Source organism: Terrapene carolina, unplaced genomic scaffold (genome assembly GCF_002925995.2).
Source record: "Terrapene carolina triunguis isolate 2854851 unplaced genomic scaffold, T_m_triunguis-2.0 Scaffold102, whole genome shotgun sequence".
Classification (NCBI taxonomy): Eukaryota; Metazoa; Chordata; order Testudines; family Emydidae; genus Terrapene; species Terrapene triunguis.
This window is the reverse complement of record NW_020664453.1, coordinates 3,780,290-3,801,423: the sequence shown is the minus strand read 5'-3', so window position 1 is coordinate 3,801,423 and position 21,134 is coordinate 3,780,290. Positions and strand designations below refer to the sequence as shown.

Below are 21,134 nucleotides of genomic sequence, written 5' to 3'. Positions count from 1 at the left end.
TCCAGTCTTGATTTAAAAATTGTCAGTGATGGCGAATCCACCACAACCTTTGAAGTTGTTCCAATGGTTAATTATGCTCATTGTTAAAAATGTACACCTTATCTCTAGTCTGAATTTCTCTAACTTCAACTTCCAACCATTGGATTGTGTTATACCTTTCCCAGCTAGATTGAAGAGCCCATTTTAAATATTTGTTTTCCATGTAGGTACTTATAGATTGTAATCAAGTTAACCCTTAACCTTCTCTTTGTTAGACTCAAGGAGCTCAATCCATTTAGCTTATCGCTATAAGGCATGTTTTCTAACCCTTAAACATTCTCACTGCTCTTCTCTGAACCCTCTCCAATTTATCAACATTTTTCTTGAACTGTGGACACCAAAAGTGGAGACAGCATTCCAGCAGTGGTTGCACCAATCCCAAATACAGAGGTAAAATAACCTCTCTACTACTCAAGAAAAACCCCTTTATACATCCAGAAATTGCATGAGCCCTTTTGGCCACAGAGCCACACTGGGAGCTGATTATCACAATACCCAAATCTTTTTCAGAGTTACTGCTTTCCAGGATAGAGTCCTCCATCAGGTAAGTAAGACCAACATTCTTTGTTCCTAGATGTATACGTTTACATTTAGCTGTGTTAAAATGCGTATTGTTTGCACCCAGCTTACTAGCAAGCCAGATGGCTCTGTATCTGTGACTTGTTTTCTTCATTATTTACAACTCCCCCAGTTTTGGTGTTATCTGCAAACTTGATCAGAGATGATTTTGTGTTTTCAGGTTAGGTTATTAGATTTGGTAATAACTATTTTTTCTGAATATATTTCAATATAAAAATAACAGGCTAATCAAAAGCCTAAACTATTTGACAGTGTTCTCTTTAAGGAAATAAGATTACAAATATTGTACATTTTTTAATGAATAAAAATGACCTTTAATGAATTTGGTACTTAAAATTGTCTTGTTACCACACTGTTCAAATGGCATGTTGTAGGATTGTTTGTTCCATTTATCTGCAACCCTTACACACTTCATTTTGTTCTGCAAACTTTTCAGGACACTGAAAAAAACCTCTGGAAGCAGAATCTTGACCTGATGGCAATTTAAATTTTCTCAGTTCTAACAAGAGGTAAATCATAATCATTTGACGTGCTCACTGGTATTTAATGGCCACTTTATGTAAAAATCAAGTAGATAAACTTCCTCCAAAGAACAAAGGTGACTGTAGAGAAAAGACTTAAAGGGAGGTCTTATGACACTTGGCTCTATGTTAGGAGGGTCTCTTCCCACTGAGGCAAAGTTTCCTAATCAATTGGAGACAAATCCTGCCCACTTCCCTGTTGCTACCGAGAGCACCAGATAAAGTCAAAGTTTGGATTAGTGGGTAGGATTTGGGGAGCTCTTATAGGACATAAGAATCTCCTGCATCTCAGGAAGTGCATCTGATCACTCTGGTACATTCTGTTGACTTTAATCTTGTACAATTTGGGGGATTTTTTCCTCCTTATTTAACCAGTCATGTATTAGTTACCTGTAGTTAAACTTGGCAGAGCTGTGATGCTTTCAAAATTCATGAATAGCAGTGAGTGTTACAGATTTTAGCCTGTTTCTGGTTGATCCAGGCTTGGTATGTAATGGGGAGAATAGTAGTAGATTGCCATTTTCTCTTCCAAACCATACATAAGATATGATCCAAGATTAACAGTTATTTTTGAAGTTTGGTTCTTATGTGTATGTCTCCATGTCAGTAGATGCTGTGCTGTAATTTTGTTTTGGGTTTGTGAAGCTATTATTAATATAATGATGAGTATTATAAGACATCCATTGTTGGAATATCTGGGCACTCTTTAAATGGCTTAGATTAAAAGCAATAACGCTTCTACAGTATGGCAAGCAAATGCACCATATGCCTCCCAAAAGCAACACAATTTTACAGAATGGGACAAAATGTAGTTTTTTGTAATGGTTAATATATTTGTGTGCAGCAGGCTGTCTTGGTTATATTAACCTCAAATGATATGGATTTTAGTTCTGTCACCTATATAAAACTTTACATAATGTAAGCATAACTAAAACAAGCAGCATTTTCTGTGCAATTTGAAGGTGACAAACAGTATGAGTAGAGAAAGAGGACTTGACAATAGTCAGAATTGCCCATTGAGTATCCCTTCATTTGCATATAAAGGTTATGTAGCATCCAGGGTTGGGGCTGCAAAGTTGTAGACTGGAAGAACTGGAGGATGTTAAATACAGACTGACTGGGACCATAAAGAGAATAGAGAATTCTTACACAGCTAGGATGTAGAGCAACACCGCTATGTCCTGATTTGGCTATAGGCAATTAAGAGCTGACCCATTCCTTGAGACTAGCTGGATGTGTGTGTGTCATTCAGAAGAGTCTGATATTTGCATAAGATCCTGATATTTTGGCATCAGGTCTAAGAGCTGCAGTTCTTAATAACAACTTTTCATGTATGTATTGCAGTGGTTTTCAACCTTTTTTCATTTGCAGACCCCTAAAAATTTCAAATGGAGGGGTAGACCTCTTTGGAAATCTTAGACATATAGTCTACGGATCTCCAGGGGTCCACAGACCACAGGTTGAAAACTACTGTTCTGTGGTAATGACAACCTTCACGGACCACTTAGAAATAGTCTGTGGAGAAAACCACTGATGTACTGTAAAATAACAGAACAGATCAGAAGTCCCAGATAAAAAAATTTAATCTCTCTATAGAAACAGTGCACTGTTTTACAAATGAATTCATTTGGTTTTCAGTACTCCTTTTTATGTAAGTACAGCAAAAGATATACAGACCATATTCTCCCCCCCCCCAGCAGTTCTTTTGTCCATAAAATGAAAACTGAAACACAAAAGGCACCAAGCAAGAATTCATTCTAACAGAACTTCATTATGACAAGACAGAGATCAGAACTGGTTACAGTGTTAACAGTTGGGATTGTTAGGACATTGTTTATTTAAAATAATTTATTTAAAAAACACATTTGGTGGCTGACTTCTTTTGATTAGTTACAAATCTGTAAAGTTTGAAACCAGCACTGGACATCAAATTAATTTAAAACGGTTTGAAAAAAATGCTGCTTTTTATACACACATTTGTACAGTTTTTTATTTTATTTTTTAAAAAAAGTATCAAAATTTAGAGCCTTCAAACATATTTACAGTTTGCTGTTAGTGTTATCACACACATGTACAGCTCAGTTTTTGTTCTTTCCTTCATGCACACAGTGCATGGACTTGTAGTAGAAGAACTTTGCAGATTAAAATAATATTGGAAATCTGAGAATCACATTTCTCCACCTCCCTTAATGATCTTTAAGTAATCAAGCCGCCTCCTTTAGATTTTTTAGAACTGAGGTTTAACTTCATAGTTCCTTTGTACAAATAGTTTGTGGTATATAGTGTTTCCATGATGCATAGTGTAGCATTTTCTTCCTACACTTCACTCCTGTACCAAAACTTTAATCCCACATTAAACTGTGTGATTCCCTCCCCCCCGCCCAACACCCATCTTCAGATTTTGTTTTGGTCTTCCATAAACTGTGATTCATGTATAAAAGCAACACAGGTTACTCTACACCCTATTGCACAGTTTCAGATTTAGGACCCAATCCACAGAGGTGCTGAATACCTCTTGTCAGAGGTTGAGCCCCCTCCTTTTCCACTAAAATCAGTTAGGGCCTGATTTAAAGCCAATGGAAAAGTCTTCCATTGATTCTAATAGGTTTTTTTGAATCGTTCCCTTGGAACAGTGGGTGCTCTGTATCTAACAAACAGAACTGGATCCTTCATACACAGCAGGAGAGGTGTCTGGGAGTTGGAGCATATGGATATTGAAATGAGACATCACTGGAAATTTATGCTGTATGCTACACGGCAGCTATGGGATGGTGACTTCAGAAAACTGCCCAAAGAGAATAAATCACTTGAACTTTTGCATCTGACTAACATGAGAAGAGAGGACCTGTGCCAAGTGGGAGAATATGAATTTCGTTCCCAGGAGCAGGAAGTAGTGCAGGAATGCTACCCCCTGATACTAGTCAAGGTAATGTTTTCCATGACGAACAGTGATGATGGGGAAGAGAGTGCTTTGCACCACTCAGTGCCCTCTACCAGACAGTTTGGGTGGGAATTGCTGCTTGGAGAGGGCCTGGTTCCTTACCCTAGCTGGAGGCTACTGGTGCAACTTGGGCCAGGCCTGGCTTAGGAGAAAGGGCTGCTTCTGTTGAAGAGTTGATGCTGTGGTCCAGCCAGTAAGGGGGGGAGAAAATGTGGTCCTGCCTGAAACTGAGAGGTTAAACACTCATTGTTTTCACTTCTCCTGCTACCTGATGATGATTGGGTGATAGAAGGAAGTAAGATGTTCGTTATGTGGGAATAGGGAAACCTCGCAGGGCATGAGAGATGTCACTCTGCATTTTCCCCCTACCAGAACACCATGAAGCCACAGAATTAGCAAAGTAACACTGAACTATTCACTAGAGTGGGTTGTAACACGCACTGCCAATAAATAAATAAGTAGAATGTAAGATTTCCTTGACTCTTTCTAACGCTATAGAAATCGTGACACTTATGAGTTAGTGTCATAATAACCTGCCAGGGACAATGATGTCCATCACATCCACCATTGTTCCCATTGTAGAGAATAGCCTCGGGGTGCCAGATCATCTAGGACTGGTATGAGAGTCCCATAGTTGCTCAGCTTTAGGAACAGGTGAGATTGTAAGGCAGTGGTCCCCAAACTCTCCCCACTCCCCCGCCCCCCAATGGTCTGCACCCTCCCCCAGGAGCGCAGTTGGGGGCTGGAAGTGGGGCCAGGAGTGGAGCTTGATGGCGTTCCCTCCCTGTCTCCTGTGGGTGCTGGCGTGGGCTCTGCCACGCCCCCCTTAGAGGGGCACGCACCACAGTTTGCGGACCTGTTGTCAGGATTGGGTTGTTTTGGGTTTTTTTCCAATTACCTTTTCAGCCATCCTACCACAAGAGCTGTATATTCGAGGGCAGTCTGCTGACATTTTTTTCTTTAACCCCTTACCTATTGATCCACATTCCACGGACAACCTGCTGTGGTGAATGCACTGCTACGGTGCTGGATGTTCCAGCTACATCCACTTGGAATATACCTGCTGTGAATTCCAGGTATGGCAAGTTGGACTGCATCTCTGTGCTTCCTAACACTTCATTCATTTTAACAGTGTTAACAATCGGTAGCAGCACAGCAATAAAAGGATTAAGGAAAGATTTTGTGATGAGCTATCTCCAGGGAGTTGATATATGACTACCAGACAGAGAAAATAATCACTTTTTATAAGCTGTAAACAAGATTCCCATGGAGGAGAAAAAAATGACAGATTTAGGTTTTCTTAAAACATCCTACACCAAATAACCCCCATGGAGACAGACATGACATAAAGCCATGTTGAAACCGAATAGGAGTTTCTTCTGTGTGAGTTACATGAAGTGAAGAAAAGTTACTGTATGAAGACATTTTTGATGTAAAGATTTTTTTTAAAAAAGGAAATCAAGTGTGCTAGTGCCTGAGTCCTGGCCAGTACATTTGTCTGGGCTTGAAATACAAAGTAAACCATTTTGACAGCAGAAATTCATTACGGGAGTGCTTCATTCATTTTACAGAATCATTGATTATCCTATTGTACAGCTGTTTCTTACTCCAATGGCTTTAGACTTCAAAGCAAATTTTCCATAAACATTCCTTAAGAATTCAATCCCCCCTAATTCCCATAGACTTGGGCTAGTAGTTTTAAAATATATTTATATGTATATATATGTATATATTTATATGTCTATATATCTATCTAGCCTAGATAGATATATGCACAGCAAGCCAAACATACAAAAAATAAATACTCTCACCCCTCTTTACAGAACAAATCTTATATCCCAATTTTGTTAATAAATATTCTAAACTGCTTGTATAGCATTTTTTTACTTATGTTGATGGATAGCCACAAAGCATGTTCAACCTATTTACAAAACCGCTATAAATATAGTTTTAAAATGACGCATAGCTATTGAACCCGGCAGGTTATGGATACTGGGTTAGTAGCTCAGCAGTAGCCTCTTCACTATCACGTATGGGTAGTGCAACAAGTTAAAACGTGTATAAAAGATTATACATACAAAACTCTCACATCCTTTGGATGTTTGCAGTTCATTATAACTTTGTGGTTACCCTTCTGCAACATAAATAGTAATTAATTAGGGGGAAGAAAAGGACGGGGGCGGGGGGTGTTCCATGATCCAAAGTGAATCTGTTCAGTGCATATTATTCCATTGTATGGGACTAGAGCAGCGACTTGGTCCTCATGGTAACCCATCATCTTCCAGGCTCAATGCTACACGCTGTGGAGGAAGGAAAACACAGTGGTAAATGCTTGAGTGACAGAGAATCATTTGATCTCTTTGGACCTGATACCTTACTCATGAATCCTCTTCTCCCCCCCCCCCTCCTCCCCAAATCCCACTGATTTCAATGGAGTAACACCTACACTGAGTAGTACTTATTAGTACCTGGTCCTTCATGCCTCCAATTCCCCTTCCCCCAAATGGGGATAAGCATTACTCCCATGCATTACAGATGTGGTGGGAGGCCAAGTCACCGATGTCTGTGACGCACATTAAAATCCTTGGATGGGAGGAATGACAGCAGCGCAAGGATTGCTATTATTATTACTCATTCAGCGATATTAAGACAGTGCCCTTCCTCACACCTGCACTGCTTTTACTCCCTTCTCTTTGTCCTTCCCTTCACAACTCAGTTATTATTCATCCAAGCTGCCTGTTTCTTGAAGGGACACTTCCCTGAAGAAACCACTCTGCAGGGGTTCTGGTGCCTCCATCAGCAAGTCCCATTATGCAGTTACAGCAGAACCTGTGGAGCAAAGCATTACTCCTCCATCCCATCTCTATGCCTCATCTTGCTACAGCAACTTTCCTTGACTCCCTATGGAATCTCAGTCACTCTTCACTGCAGGGCATTTCACTCTTTAGTGGTTTATGTCTAATTATATAATTAGAAAAATACTGTGTTCCCCCTAGCAAACACAAACTGGACTTTGTTGTTGGCAGGAAAAAGCAGTGGGTGGAAAAGAGTAAGGCATAAGACCACCTGCAAGCTGGGGTCAGGAGAAAAACCCTCCCCATCAAGGTACAGCCTAACATTTAGCAGCAGTCATTGTCCCTGTTTTGAAAACCTCGTATATAGGACGGCCTGTTCATTTTTCTTGCATGTTATTAGCGCTCACCACTACAATGATGGGCATGTTATAAATACCTGAGAGAAATGAATTTCTCAGCGGGGTGCCTGGCAGGGATTTAAGCACCAGTGCCACTGGAGACAGGGTACCTGACTAAATGGACCATTGATCTAATCTCAGATAGCAAATTCCTACTGTATGTTCCAAAGATATGGTAACAGGATCCACATACAAGTCTAAGAGTAATCGAACAGGCAAAAATCTGACAAACCCCTCATTTAATGTATTGTCTGATGCCAAGTAACTGTAACCAACCTCAAGATCAGCTGAGATAATTCTGTAGCCAAACCTTCTTAACAAGAAAAATCTTTTCCTTTGGGAGCTTGCTCAGAGATACTTACTGCTGGGTAGACATGCCCAATTTGTGCAGTCCTCCCAATATGGATTTCCTCTTCATCCTCTTCTTCTGTTGTCTTCCTGTACACAGGGTTATCAAAGTTCATGCTTTTAGTGTTCTTCCTTTTCCAGTTCCTCCAGATGAGGTACCCTCCCATACACAGCAAACCAATGACCACTGAAGAAAAGAAGAGAAAAAGCTGTCATCCGGCTACTTGGGGAAGGCAAACATAGTCCCATGTGGACCCCAAATTTGTTCCCATGTGGACCTCTGCTCCTGTACCCTTCAGACCTGCAATACAGTAGTTCCTTGTGCTCCAGAAAAGTCTTTTACAAAAAGTTGTCAAAAAGTTAAGCTCATTCTAAGCTTAAATCAAACCTGCTTACCAAGAGGAACTACAATTCCAATAATGGCTGCTGTAACAGTTGATCCAAAACCTTGCCCATCATTGGCATCTGTAACCATAAAAGAACAGGTCTGATTAATCAAACGGCACTAAAGATGGACCAGAATTATAATGATAGCTAAATTTTTTTTAAAAAGCTAGGTTTTAAAATGTGGTTAAATTTAAAGGTAGGTGGTCTATAAATAATATCTATTGTGTGCTTATATTTGATAATTAATCATCTTTAAACAAGACACCATATCATAAAATAAATAATCCTGAGCCGGCAGCTTGCCATCTTTCTTTCCTAATTCTTTCATCTCTTGCGCCCTGCTATATGGCTGTGCCACAACACACAGATTCACTCCTAAATAATAATAAACAACTTTGAAATGTGGAGGCTTTTAGCTTGCTAACCCCAGATGTCAACTGCCACAGTAGGACACACAGACTGGGACCTCAAATGAAATGAGACCCCAAAATAAGCAAAATGAGGGCTAGAGTTGCTAAGGGGCCTGCCCTTTCGGAAGAACTGTCCATATCCATGTACAGTGACAGGGCTTTACAGAAGGGGGCACAGCTGACTGCTGAATATGGCCACAGAAAAGCACAACGTGATGTGTGACCAACTCCCTTCTAAACCTCTTCATGCTGTCCCTTAATTAGCTCAACTATTAGGTGAAACTAGGTACTCCCTCCCCATTATAGGGCTGAATGAGATGCCTCTACAGCACACTTAGGCTCCTGCTGGCCAGGGAATGTAGAGACTGTGGTTAGGTACCAGAGCTGAGTCTTCTGAAGTCAAAGCACACTGGGGCTAGCTTTAAGAAGAGCTGATAAAGAAACATATGCTCAGAGCAGGGGTCTCTCTCAGACAATGAGCCTTCCGGTCTGAGAAGGACCAGCTTCGGGGAGAGCTAGCCCACCAAATCCCAAACAACTCTAAAAAATACAGCACTTCAAATGCCTGTTTGTTAGTGTAAGGTCCTGGTAGTAGGGATAGAGTGCAACCTATGACTGGTTCTAGGTATTGAAAAATCTCATGTGTAATGGTCCAGTGGTTCAAAACTGGTTCTCCATGTGTACGGCTCATAGTGTTGTTTCTCCTGGCTCTGTGTGCATATATCTAATTACCTGTCCACCATGGTACACTCACACCTTGACTACTGCATGCAGTTCTGGTCACCCCATCTCAAAAAGATATATTAGCATTGGAAAAAGTACAGAGAAGGACAACAAAAATTATTATCTGGAAGCTGTTTCACACCTCTGAGGAGAGATTAAAAAGACTGGGTCTACTCAGCTAATGGGAAATATGATAGAAGTATATAAAAATCATGTATGCTGTGGAGAAGGGGAATAAAATGTTATTTACCCCTTCACATAACACGAGAACCCCAGTGAAATTAATAGGCAGCAGGTTTAAAACAAACATTAGGAAATACTTCTTCATGTAATGCACAGTCAATCTGTGGAACTCATGGCCAGGAGATGTTGTAAAGGCCAAAAGTATAACTGGGTTCAAAAAAGAATTAGGTAAGTGCATGGAGGATGGGTCCATAAATGGCTATTGGTCAAGATGGTCAAGGATGCAACCCCATGCTCTAGGTGTCCCTAAACCTCCAACAGTCCGAAGCTGGGACTGGATCACTCAATAATTGCCCTGTTCTGTTCCTCCCTTCTGACACATCTGGCACCAGCCACTGTCTGATTACAGTATACTGAGGTAGATGGACCATTGGGCTGATACAATATGCCAGTTCTTTCTTCTGTTCTTAATGTTTGGGCACAAAAAGGGAGGCTAGTTTGTAAAAATCTGGCCCGTAATGGAAAGTCTCTGTCTTTATCAAGGAGAGTAGCTAACCCTTCATCTTGTGCAGCACAGCTCCCTCTGATAGCAACACAGCCACCAAGCTATTGCTCTATCAGGAAAAGAACTTTGTGGTACATAATGCATTTGAATGATCCTCCTGTGGCTGTGACTACACCAAAGAATGCCATGTGCAATAGCTAAGTTGAACCTGGAGGTTGCCTCAAAATTCGACGGAATGTCATACTTATAAGAGCAAACCAATACATGTTAATGTCTCATTCTGCAAAATGTGTGTTTTGCAATCTTAACGGGATTAGCACTGAACTCAGCAATATACTGTATTTACTCTGACAAATCAGGACTAATTAGAGAAAAGGCTAAATACTTCATCTACTGAGACACCAATGCATGGAAAATAATGTAAAAGGTAGTTTATCCTTTTAAATGAATCCCCTTGGCAGGTAACTCTATTAAATAGACATTTTACCAGTTAATGAGATAGGTACCATAATTGTCCTTGTTAGAAATATTTTAATAAACACTGAATCTAATTATTTTTGTTTGGGGTTTGGAAGGAGATTTACATAGGTAAGAATGATGAGAACGAATTTGGGAGATTGATTCTGCTTTCTCAAGAGCACTGCGCACTGCTTAGCATCAAGTATCATGTGTCCTGTCTTGCCGATGAGAACAGGGATGCATGATTTAGTGCTTTGCAGATGCAATGGAAATGATGCCTCTTTTGCTCAGTGTAGTGTTTGAAAAGCCAGAGGTCTTCTGTCTTATTGTTTTTAATCAATTACCAGCGAAAGGGGCTATGTTGGAGGTGGAAATCTGCCTCTCTGTAGACCAGCAAGGTTATGGAAAAGCAGTTCAGCTTCCCTGCATTGCCCTGCCAATGTGTTGCAACCCTGACCTATGGGGATCACCACCAAGAATGGGAAGGTAGTTAAATCCCTCATGGCTTATTCAGTACATAGCCTCTGTAGAGGCTGACAATAAAGAAGCCAGTTAGTGCCATCTGCTGGGAGTATTTTTTGTGATGTGGACATCAGTCCATGAAGATACTCATTTTAATGCAAAACTTTGTCAGAGGTATTTCAGAGCAGGGCTACATGAACTTTCAGAGCATTGTGCTGAGCAAAACAAATGCAACTTTCTTTGAGAAATAGAAACCTTAAATGCTGTGCGTGTAAGACTGAATCCCAGGGAATCAGACACGACAACCTGGAACCAAAGAGTTCAGAGAAACTGGGATCACTTTTCTATTATCATAATGAAGGAGTTGAGATGAAAAATCTGATTTTATTTCTGCCCATCTATGCATGCCTGTGTCTGACATGCATACAGCACATCTGACCTGCCAGCTCTCCTACTAGCCCATGGATCTTTGTGATACTCTTGTACCTGGCAGAAAGTAAAGAAGAAGGAACCTGAATCTCTTACAGTGCTGGGATAAATTGCTATTTCCAGGTGTCATGATCTTTGTGCCTATTAGGCTGGATGTAGTTGTGGGTAAGCCAACACCTGGGGTTGTGATGGAGAATTGTGATACAGTTCCTGAGCTCTCTCTACTGGCATTGCTGGTGTTGCTAGTTGTAGCTGCGTTGATGGCGGAAATCATAGTAGTGGTGATGGTTGAAACTGGCTCAGTTGTTGAGGCAGCTGGAAGATCTGAAAAGCAATCCCATATAGTTAAAACAAAACAATGACTGAAATCTGGTTAAACAAGTCTGCAAAGCAGATCTCACATGGTGATAGGCAGCACTCCTTTCCAGATTTGATAACGGTTAGCATAGGAGTCTGGTTTCTAGTCCTGATTTGTTATGTGGCCCATTGCCTTGCTATACCTCTGTTTGCCCATGTGCAAGGTGGAAATAAAATAATTTACAAAGTTCACAGTGGTGTAATGATGCTTAATTCACTAATATCTATGAAGTGCTGTGGATGGAAGGTGACATAAAGAAGTTCAAAGTCTTTATCATACTTTTTTGGGTGTGGGCCCCCAAAATTCAGAACTTGCACCATATTGGAAATATTAGGTAAAATTCACCTCTAGTAACTCCCATGAAGAGACTAGAGTTCGCTAAAGATGAATGTGGCCTAATATTTTCCTAAATATACAATCTACGCCACTCACGCCTCATGGGGCGGTGTTAATGAATGATTTTATTGACCAACATCACCACCATGATTTCAAACCATTCACATGTTTAGCACCTGATCCAAAGCCCACTGAATTCAATGGGAGTCTTTCCATTGAGATCAATGGGATCTGGATCAGGAACTAATTCTTTGTTCCCCTTCATGCATTCAGCTTTTCTGATTACTCTTTGTGAATAAACAAATTCTCAATAAAGAGACACTCCAGACCAACCAAAATATCAAGCTATGTGCAAAAAGGTCCCAAGCGCACAGACTACCGTAGCTAATGGTTCATGCAATGTTGTGAGAGGGGGAAATTTCACTGATGTAAGTTAATTTTGTGGAAGGGTGGGGTACAATTGGTGTGGCTCGAAGGAGCTTGTGCCGAGCAACACCAGGCTAAGAGAGAGGTCGCTGCATTAAGGTGGTTGCTTTTACCTTTGTAGCATTTCTTCATATCAGGGCCCAGCCACATGTTGTCAGGACAGGCACACGTATACTTGGGGGAATGGAGAGAGATTTGGGGTGCGGGAAGACACAGGTATTCACAGCCTCCATTGGGTTGGGAGCTGAGCTCACAGGAATCTGGAGCTGTTCAAGGTGGGGAGAGGGAAAAACAAATGTATTGTTTCAAACCATGCTCATCAATTTATCTTTGTTCGTAGCAAAGAGACCCGTCTCCCGAATGAGATTCTATTCTAACTCAGAACCCCTAGGAGTTTTCCATCTTCTAGAGCTCTTCCATTTGTATGCAGGAAAGTAGCAGTGGCCTCACCATTGTGCGCTCCCACTTTCATATACTATATGCAACAGTTTTGCTTTGCTTTGATGGTTGCAGCAGGGGATGGAGAGGCAGGACGCCTGGGTTCGATTCTTTGTTATTCCACTGACTGACTAAGTCACTTAAGCCATTGTTTTCAAAGCATCCTCTAATTCTGGCCATCTAACTCAAGAGACTTAAATCCTGCTTTTCAGTGACGATGAGGAATCGTACCTTGAGTGGAGTCACTGAGAGCTATGGACACTCAGCATTTCTGAACATCAGGCCCTCACTGTCTCATGCTGGGCAGACTTTAAAATTTTCTGCTTCACCCTCTGCCTTAATTTACTTGGCTGCTTAATAACTCTTACCTCTCAGGTGTTTTTAAAGCATTATGAGATCTTCAGATGAAAGCTTCAAAATGTCTTGTGGGGTTTCTTGTTTACTACCCAATACTATAGATCAAATATACTCAATTTACAAGCAAATCATGGTTTTTCTACCTGCCAGCTCCACACAGTAAATCTGGGATTTGAATGTCAAGTTTGTTGATGATCGTCAATAATAAAAACTCTTCAATTAGAATTTTGTGCTGATTATGCTGAACCAGGAAAGAGTCCAGCTCCTCTCTTAGTTGTGCAGGCTTTTCAGTACTAGCACCAGTAACAGATAGGACAATCATTCTTCTCACTGAGCCTATCTGACCCGGAATACATAGGGGGAGCATATCTACTGAGTAAGGTGGTGCCATTTCACAGCTGTTGTCTCATAATACCCACAATCTCAAAGCTATCTATCTCCCTGCCATTTTCTTCCTGCTAAGAAAACTATTAGCAAGTTACTTTGTTTAGAGTTCTTTCCAATTTTATCTGAGTGACACTGCCAAAAAGTGTCACCTAAAATGAACAGCAGGCAACAGGCTGCTCTGATTGCTCTAAGACTAGACTTCAAAAGGAAAGCTGCTAATTAAATTACTATAAACAAATTGCAGGCTTTTCAATAAAAGCGCCCACTGAATTAACTATGCAGGAATTTCAAACATCAGGCATTCATTTTATATTAGCAGCATCTGCCTTACCACTCCATCCAAGACAATTGGGAGGCATTTTATTTACCGGCCCAAATGAATGAATGGTGTTTGGACTATGGGAGAACTGAGGGCATGCCTTACCTTTTGGCTGCTTTAGCTCGTGAAAGACCACAATATCATGAGGGTTATTGAGATTCTCTGCTAAAATGGAGATGTCCAGGCCATTCAATCTGTTTGCACTGAAGATTGCCTCGTTCTCCAGGTCAGTCCAGAACACCTTATCCTGCAGAACACACACAGGCATTTTGATTTGGATAAATGCAAACCCCATGAAGTGTTCGATGATGGCTCTCTGGCAGCCCCGAAGGCCATTTGGGGCAAGGCTGCCTACATCTCAGCTTCTTTTGCACATTAATCAGAGGCATTTTAAGTACATGCAAAACAGACAGGTGCTAATTTTGCAGTATGTTATTGGCGTGTCCTCTACTCCAGCTGGAGACAGTGGCACTCAGCAGTTTGCAGAATCGCATACTAAACGATCTAGAGACGTCTACTGAGACTGAGATAACCTTGTCATTTTGTGGTGCTGCTGGATCATGATGTGATGCTACTTTTGGCTTTGCAACACAAAGATGCAAGTGTCTCAGGGCAGGTCTTCACTACCTGCCAATCCATCAGGAGTCGATTTATCGGGTCTAGTGTAGATGTGATAAAAATCGATCCCCGATCACACTCCCCGTCGACTCCGGAACTCCAGCTCGCGAGAGGGAGAGCGGCAGCGGTCAATTCGCCGCCGTCCTCACGTCCAGGTAAGTTGACCTAAGATACGCCGACTTCAGCTACGCTATTCGCGTAGCTGAAGTTGAGTATCTCAGGTCGACACCCCCCCCCCCCCCGGGGTAGACCTGGGCTCAGTGTCAGGAGGTGGTAACAGATCTGGAGAGCAGCATTTACAGATGGGCAAAAAATGCTTAGTTCCTTAGAGTAGCTTTGGGGCTGGGTGGGAGGGGAGAACACTCCGAGCAGGCCTGGATACAAAGAGGCCATGTCCATTATGTTTAGTGAAAGAAGAGTTTCGGACTCCAATGGGCGTGGATTTTGAATAGGATTGGAAGGAATTTGTTAGAAATCTCTGATCCCTGCACCACAGTGAAAGTGCCAGTAAATGCTGATCTTCCTTCCCTTTCCAAAGATGTGACCTCAGTTGAGCAGGTATCTCTGTAGGGCAAAATCACTTGTATTCTTAAAGACTCTAACGCTGCAGCAATGGATAAACACTAAAGAGGGAGCATCCAAAAGACCCACTTCTATCTCCTGCAGTAAAATCTTTAGAAGCAAGTGGCACTTTCTAATGATTACTGCAGATTGAGAGATACCTAAATACCACAATATAACAGGACACAGTAGGCATGTGGGAATTGAAGGCTACTGAGATGGATTTAGTTGTAGGAAGGTGACCTGGCCGACAGATGAAAAGGTAACACTTGCAACGTCTTTTAATAAGATGAAATACATAGCTGGAGGGGGAAGGGTGGGTTCTCAGGAGCTAGTTCAGGAGATGTTCCTTTATCTTGAGAAAAGATTCAGATGGAGGAAGGGGGTATACAGCATATTCTTGGTTAACAAACACTGTAAAAGTTCTGCAAACACTGTTCATGTCGTGCTTAATTTAATGCACAGTCCCACTAAAATCAGCAAGGCTATGCATGCCAATAAGCACACCGGGGCAGTATGTGCCTACAGGATCAAGCTCTTAATTTTGTGGCAAGTAGAGTGTGCATCCTTCAGCTGTCAGGGCTGTGCACCAGAGCACGGCCAACTCAGCTTGAAAGGGAGAGAAATGTCTGGGTTTATGTTTAAATTGGATAAGTAAACGACACTTTCCTGAGGTTAAATCCTGCCATCAGACAAGTGCACTGGGTTCTCAGTTCTTCCCAGGCAGAGAGGCTCCCCACTAACATCACCGCCAGCTCCCAAAGGGCTTGTACAGATTTCTATCTGGGTACACTGATCCTTGTTGCAGACTGACAAGCGGTAGCATATAATGACTGCGCAAACAATTAGCAATCTGCCAGGCTGAGGAAGGGAGCACATGCGGCATGGGTCTGGGAAAATGCAAAGCCAGGAAATCACACTGCAGATGAGTTGTAAGAAGTGTTCAGAGCAAGCTGCAGTGTCACATTCAAAGCCATCCGAAGCGGGCACATAAATCCCTGCCATGCACCCAGATGAGGGGATGCCCCGTGTTCAAGGGGCTTGATCCTAACAGGAGGCTTTAGCACCTCCTGTGAAGCTCCTACTGAAGTCTTATCTCACAGGAGATGCTCACTCAGCAGCATCAGGCCTTTAGTTAGTGAAACACCCATATGGCCTGACAATAATCATAGCAACCTGCCTGCGTTTTCTCCTGCCGGTGATTTGGCCATTACACAAGCAGTTAACGTGACTAAAATCTAATTGTGCCATTAGCCCACGTCAGCTGTGCAGGCGATGCCAGTTTAGGCAGGGTGCTCCTCCCCACCACACAAGTAATGCATTACATAGTGGCATTTGACTGATTGCCGCTCTTGGGGAAGGAATACTCCTTGCTGAACTCACACCGGATTAATGGCTTTTTGCAGCAGCTGACACAGCCCAGGAGCTTCCTGTGCCATTTACAGGGCACAACTTTCAAGCAAGAGGTGTGTAGAAAGAGATCCTGTGGCTTCCTGCACTCCCCAGCCAGCTCTGCACCCATTCTTACCTCAAACACAGCTACTCCGAAAGGGTGGCTCAGGTCATCAGCAGAAGAGATGAGAACTTTCCTATTGCCGCCATTGAAGTCAATGCTTGAAAGTAAGTGCAGCTTGGAGTCCACCCAATAGAGACGCTGATTCAGCAAATCTGAGACAGGAAATGTGACCAGGGAGAATTACTGTACATGCAACTACAGCACTTTTTGCTATTGCCCAATATTTTTCCTGTTGGCAGAGTGGCTACTTCTCCGTGGGCTGTCGAGTCCTTTTATTTATTATGGTGGTTGAAACTCTGGTTCACTGCCCAGATACGCTGACCCAGGCACCCCTAAATAACATGCTGTTGTGTTTGTGAGAGCTGCTCGATTGACAGCCCGGCTTGTGAAGTAGTCCCCTCTCTGATCAAGTAGAACAGGCCAGCGGCCTTGCTGGCTTCTCAACTCCACCCCAGCAATGTCCCTCAAATTTGGGCTTGTCTTCACAGACAGCGCTACAGTGGCACTGGTGCAGCTGCGCCGCTGTAGCACTTTAGTGAAGATGCTACTATGGCGACAGGAGAGCTTCTCCCATCAGCACCGTTAAGCCACCTCCCTGAGAGGCGGTCGCTATATCAACAGGAGCCGCTCTCCCATCGACATGAGACAGTGGGGGTTGGTCAGTATAACTGCATCGCTCAGGGGGCTGGATTTGTCAAACCCCATGGCAATGGAGTTATACCCAGATCGGTCTGTAGTGTAGGCCTGGATTTGCCTGGAAGGATCTTTTCGAAGGCTGAGAGGCTAGTTCATTCTCCAGACCACTTAATCTGTGGCTTTTTGCTGAGACTCCTGATGAAGGTGCAATTAATGCTAATAATGATGGTGGTTTCCAATGCTGAGTGACTTCACCTTTTCATAAATTCATAGATTTTAAGGCAGAAAGGACAAGTGTGATAATCTGGACTGACTTTCTGCATAATACAGGCCATAGAACTTCCATGAATTAATTCCTGCGTCAAGTCTAATAGTTGTGTTTGAACTAGAGCATCTCTTAGGAAAACATCCAATCCTGATTTAAACATTTCCAGTGATGGGGAATCCCACTTTCTCGAAGCCATTCCTAGGTTTCAGATTCAAGTATATTTCATTTCACGGACAAGCGGGGAAGAAGTGGGAGAAGGTGACTCGTGCCACTGTAGGACTTCATGAACTGAGCTTTTCTTCCTGGGACAAATTCTAATTTTGGATGAGATCAACTAACCTCAATGCAAAGGGGTGATTGCCACTCATAAAAGCAATCATTTCAAGCTCTGGGTTGAAATCCTAAGCATTAATTTGTTGGTTAACTAATAACAAGGGCAAATGTTATGTGTGACGTTGTGCAGTCTATATGGTTTTATAAAAACATGATAATAAGTGAATATAATGTAACTGGAATATGCTTCATGCAAAAGGTCTCTTGTAAGGTATCATTACAAACCTTATAATCTACGGAGTGTGATCATCCTATTTGTATAAATGTACCACTCTTGTATCTAAAACTAGAAATATGAAATATAACTCTGAGGGCCTATTGTAATTATGCAAAGTGTGGGCCGTTAATGGTGGTTTGGAATCTTGATGGCTCCCATTAACCAGGACCATTGTCTGCAGATGGCTGTGTTTACCTGTGAGTCTTCCTGTGTATGTGTGTGCTGGCAAGTGAGTAACGAAGTCTTGCAGTGACATGTGATCATGTCACCTGAACTGGAATCCATCTTTAACCTGGTGCTTTTCCAGTGGGGGGGGATGGAAACCCAGAGGGACAAAAGGTTCCTGCCTTATGCAAAAGATTTATAAAGGGGTGGAACAGAACAAAGAGGAGAGAGAGGAGCCATCATGAAGAATCCCCTAGCTACCACCTGAGCTGGAACAAGAGCTGTACCAAGGGAAAGAATTGTGCCCAGTCTGAGGAAGGTGTCCAGTCTGAGGAAAAAACTTACTGAAGCATCTCTGAGGGTGAGATTATCTGTATTTAGTTTGATTAGACATAGATTTGCGCATTTTATTTTATTTTGCTTGGTGACTTACTTTGTTCTGTCTGTTACTACTTGGAACCACTTAAATCCGACTTTCTGTATTTAATAAAATCACTTTTTACTTAGTAATTAACTCGGAGTGTGTATTAATACCTGGGGGAGCAATCAACTGTGCATATCTCTCTATCAGTGTTATAGAGGGCGAACAATTTATGAGTTTACCCTGTATAAGCTTTATATAGGGTAAAACGGATTTATTTGGGTTTAGACCCCATTGGGAGTTGGGCATCTGAGTGTTAAAGACAAGCACAGTTCTGTGAGCTGTTTTCAGGTAAACCTGCAGCTTTGGGGCAAGTAATTCAGACCCTGGGTCTGTGTTGGAGCAGACGGGAGTGTCCGGCTCAGCAAGACAGGGTGCTGGAGTCCTGAGCTGGCAGGGAAAACAGGAGCAGAAGTAGTCTTGGTACATTAGGTAGCAGCTCCCAAGGGGGTTTCTGTGATCCAACCCGTCACATTATGAATTAGTAACAGTAGTAGTAGCCTGTGAGGTAGTGGACAAAATTGCCTGCCATCACAGCAGGGGTTAAAGAGAACCTTTGGGTTCAGCTAGTCCCACCTCATTATATCTGCAGCTAATGTCAGGCCTCTTGGGGGAGAAAAGGAGAGAGTCTGGCTCAGTTCGGGGCTGACTGGTGAAGAGGCAGGAGCTAGCTGCCTCCCTACCGGAGAGGGGTGACTAGCCTGCCAGCTGAGGCAGCCACGAGGGAGTAAGCACTGTCTCCCCAGCCCAGGGAGGCTATGGAGAAGACCTAGGAGCCTCTGACAACTGAAGTAACTGGATGACTGAAGCCCAGAGGCATTGTGGGGTTTGGCCTCACCAGACTTACAGCTGCCCTGCCCACAGGAGCCTGGGACCGTGTAAGATGCCACCCAAGTCCCACGAGAGGGCACTATGGGAGGCAAGCCACCCCAGTGAATTAGAGGGAACTTGCTGGCCACTTGTGTGTATGACAGATGCTTGTCATATCAAAGCAGCCTGGATTTTCAAGGATTATGTTGTCTTTCCCATTCCTGTATGACAATAAACATAAATTTAAAGAGGCCACAGACATAGGGAGCTTTATCACTTGCACTGATCTATTACCGATTCTGCGACTTACCTAGTGTGATGCCATTCGGCCACTCAATGTTGTCTGTTACCAGCACTTGCCGATCCATACCGTTCAGGCCAGATTTTTCAATTTTAGCTTTGTCTCCCCAATCAGACCAGTACATGTATCTGAAAGCCACAGAAAGGAAAAGTCAATAACTCACACTAAATGCAGAACTGACCCTACCCCAAGAGATGCGTGTGCATCATTTGAGTAGGTTTCTTAAATCAGGAGGTGTGGTGCCCTTTGTACTCAGTGTTTTAGGCCTTTGCTATTCTAATCCATTTTAACATCTGCGCAATGGAGCTGATGGGTTCCTACTGTATGAACTAACGTGAAGAGCACATATTGCAGGACTGTGTTACACCAGGGCTTAAAAACATTCTTTAGTACCTGTGAAATAGCTCTTGGAATTTCTGCTGGATCTTTGGCCTTTGTATCCAGCACTAAAAACATGTGCTCGTTCAGCTGTGCATCAGACTACCTCAGTTTTCATCACAAATTACGTACCCTGCTTTAAACTGGACCAGCTCGTCCCCATCTGACACATGAACAGTGCAAAAGAATTTCTGAGATGTAATTTCAAAGCTGCTTTTGACTCGGCGCTGCAAAGATTTACGTGTGCGCTTTAACTTTCAGCATGTCAGCAGTCCTAGCCAGAGTCTGAGAGCTCATGAGAGGAGTGAAAACAAGACTGGAACATGCCATAACGCAGAACTCCATCTTCACACCTACCCCCGTGTCGGATCAACTGCAATGGCTCTGGGCTCGCTTAGGTCAGTGCTAAAAAGTGTTGTCCTCTTGCTTCCATCAGCAGTGGCCACAGAGATGGTTTTGTTTCCCGAATCTGTCCAGTAGATGTTCTTGTGAACCCAGTCCATCGCCAGGCCTTCGGGGGAGTTCAGCTGACTGTCTATCAAAATCACCTGCTCGGCTGTGTCGCTGGCTTTGTCTATGTAGGCACTGCAAAGACAAGGATTGATGAACAGCACAGTAAGAGTCAGTGCAGATAGGCAAGTTGAAAAGCTGCAGCCTTACATGGAGGAGGAAATGAGTTATGAAGAGATGAACTCTGGTCAACTTAGGGGGGAGGGATAGCTCAGTGGTTTGAGCATTGGCCTGCTAAACCCAGGGTTATGAGTTCAATCCTTGAGGGGGCCACTTAGGGATCTGGGGCAAAACCAGTACTTGGTCCTGCTAGTGAAGGCAGGGGGCTGGACTCAACAAGGTCCCTTCCATCTCTAGGAGATAGGATATCTCCATTAATTTATTTACTGAACTAGGGCACAAACACAGCATGATTATCTCAGACTTCCTCACTGTTGTAACCTTTATTCTTTCATTGTTCCTCCCCCCCCCCGCCCGCCTTTTGCTGATGGTCACGCCCTTGTTTTGTCATAGCTATTTGGTGTGTAAGCACTTCGTGGCCGGGAGCTGTCATGTTTCTTTGTTTTAAAGCTCTGTGCACACGTCATGTTTGACAGGATG

General features: G+C 42.8%; 1 protein-coding gene and 2 long non-coding RNA genes across 4 annotated transcripts in view; 2 read left to right on the top strand and 1 right to left on the bottom strand.

Annotated features, from left to right (window-relative positions):
* The first annotated feature begins 554 nt into the window (after window positions 1–554).
* Window positions 555–4,979, top strand: LOC112120531. The gene is made up of 3 exons (XR_003369790.1): window positions 555–583; window positions 1,055–1,127; window positions 3,773–4,979. It is a non-coding gene; the product is annotated as an uncharacterized LOC112120531 (long non-coding RNA).
* A 118-nt stretch (window positions 4,980–5,097) lies between these two features.
* LOC113406502 overlaps window positions 5,098–21,134 on the top strand; it is a 28,165-nt gene continuing 12,128 nt past the window's right edge. The window contains exons 1-2 of the long non-coding RNA XR_003369789.1: window positions 5,098–5,156; window positions 20,286–20,422. This is a non-coding gene — a long non-coding RNA (uncharacterized LOC113406502). The remainder of the gene's footprint in view (window positions 5,157–20,285; window positions 20,423–21,134) is intronic.
* The window catches only part of LOC112120530 (low-density lipoprotein receptor-related protein 8), a 265,977-nt gene continuing 249,992 nt past the window's right edge, over window positions 5,150–21,134 (bottom strand). For both annotated transcript variants that reach the window (XM_024219642.3, XM_024219644.3), the window contains 9 exons: window positions 20,382–20,609; window positions 19,656–19,774; window positions 16,508–16,647; window positions 13,906–14,047; window positions 12,413–12,565; window positions 11,276–11,503; window positions 8,018–8,086; window positions 7,636–7,808; window positions 5,150–6,380 (listed from right to left, as the gene is read on the bottom strand). In XM_024219642.3, the coding sequence (XP_024075410.2) occupies window positions 6,342–6,380; window positions 7,636–7,808; window positions 8,018–8,086; window positions 11,276–11,503; window positions 12,413–12,565; window positions 13,906–14,047; window positions 16,508–16,647; window positions 19,656–19,774; window positions 20,382–20,609 (1,291 nt within the window). In that variant the 3' untranslated portion in view covers window positions 5,150–6,341. The remainder of the gene's footprint in view (window positions 6,381–7,635; window positions 7,809–8,017; window positions 8,087–11,275; window positions 11,504–12,412; window positions 12,566–13,905; window positions 14,048–16,507; window positions 16,648–19,655; window positions 19,775–20,381; window positions 20,610–21,134) is intronic.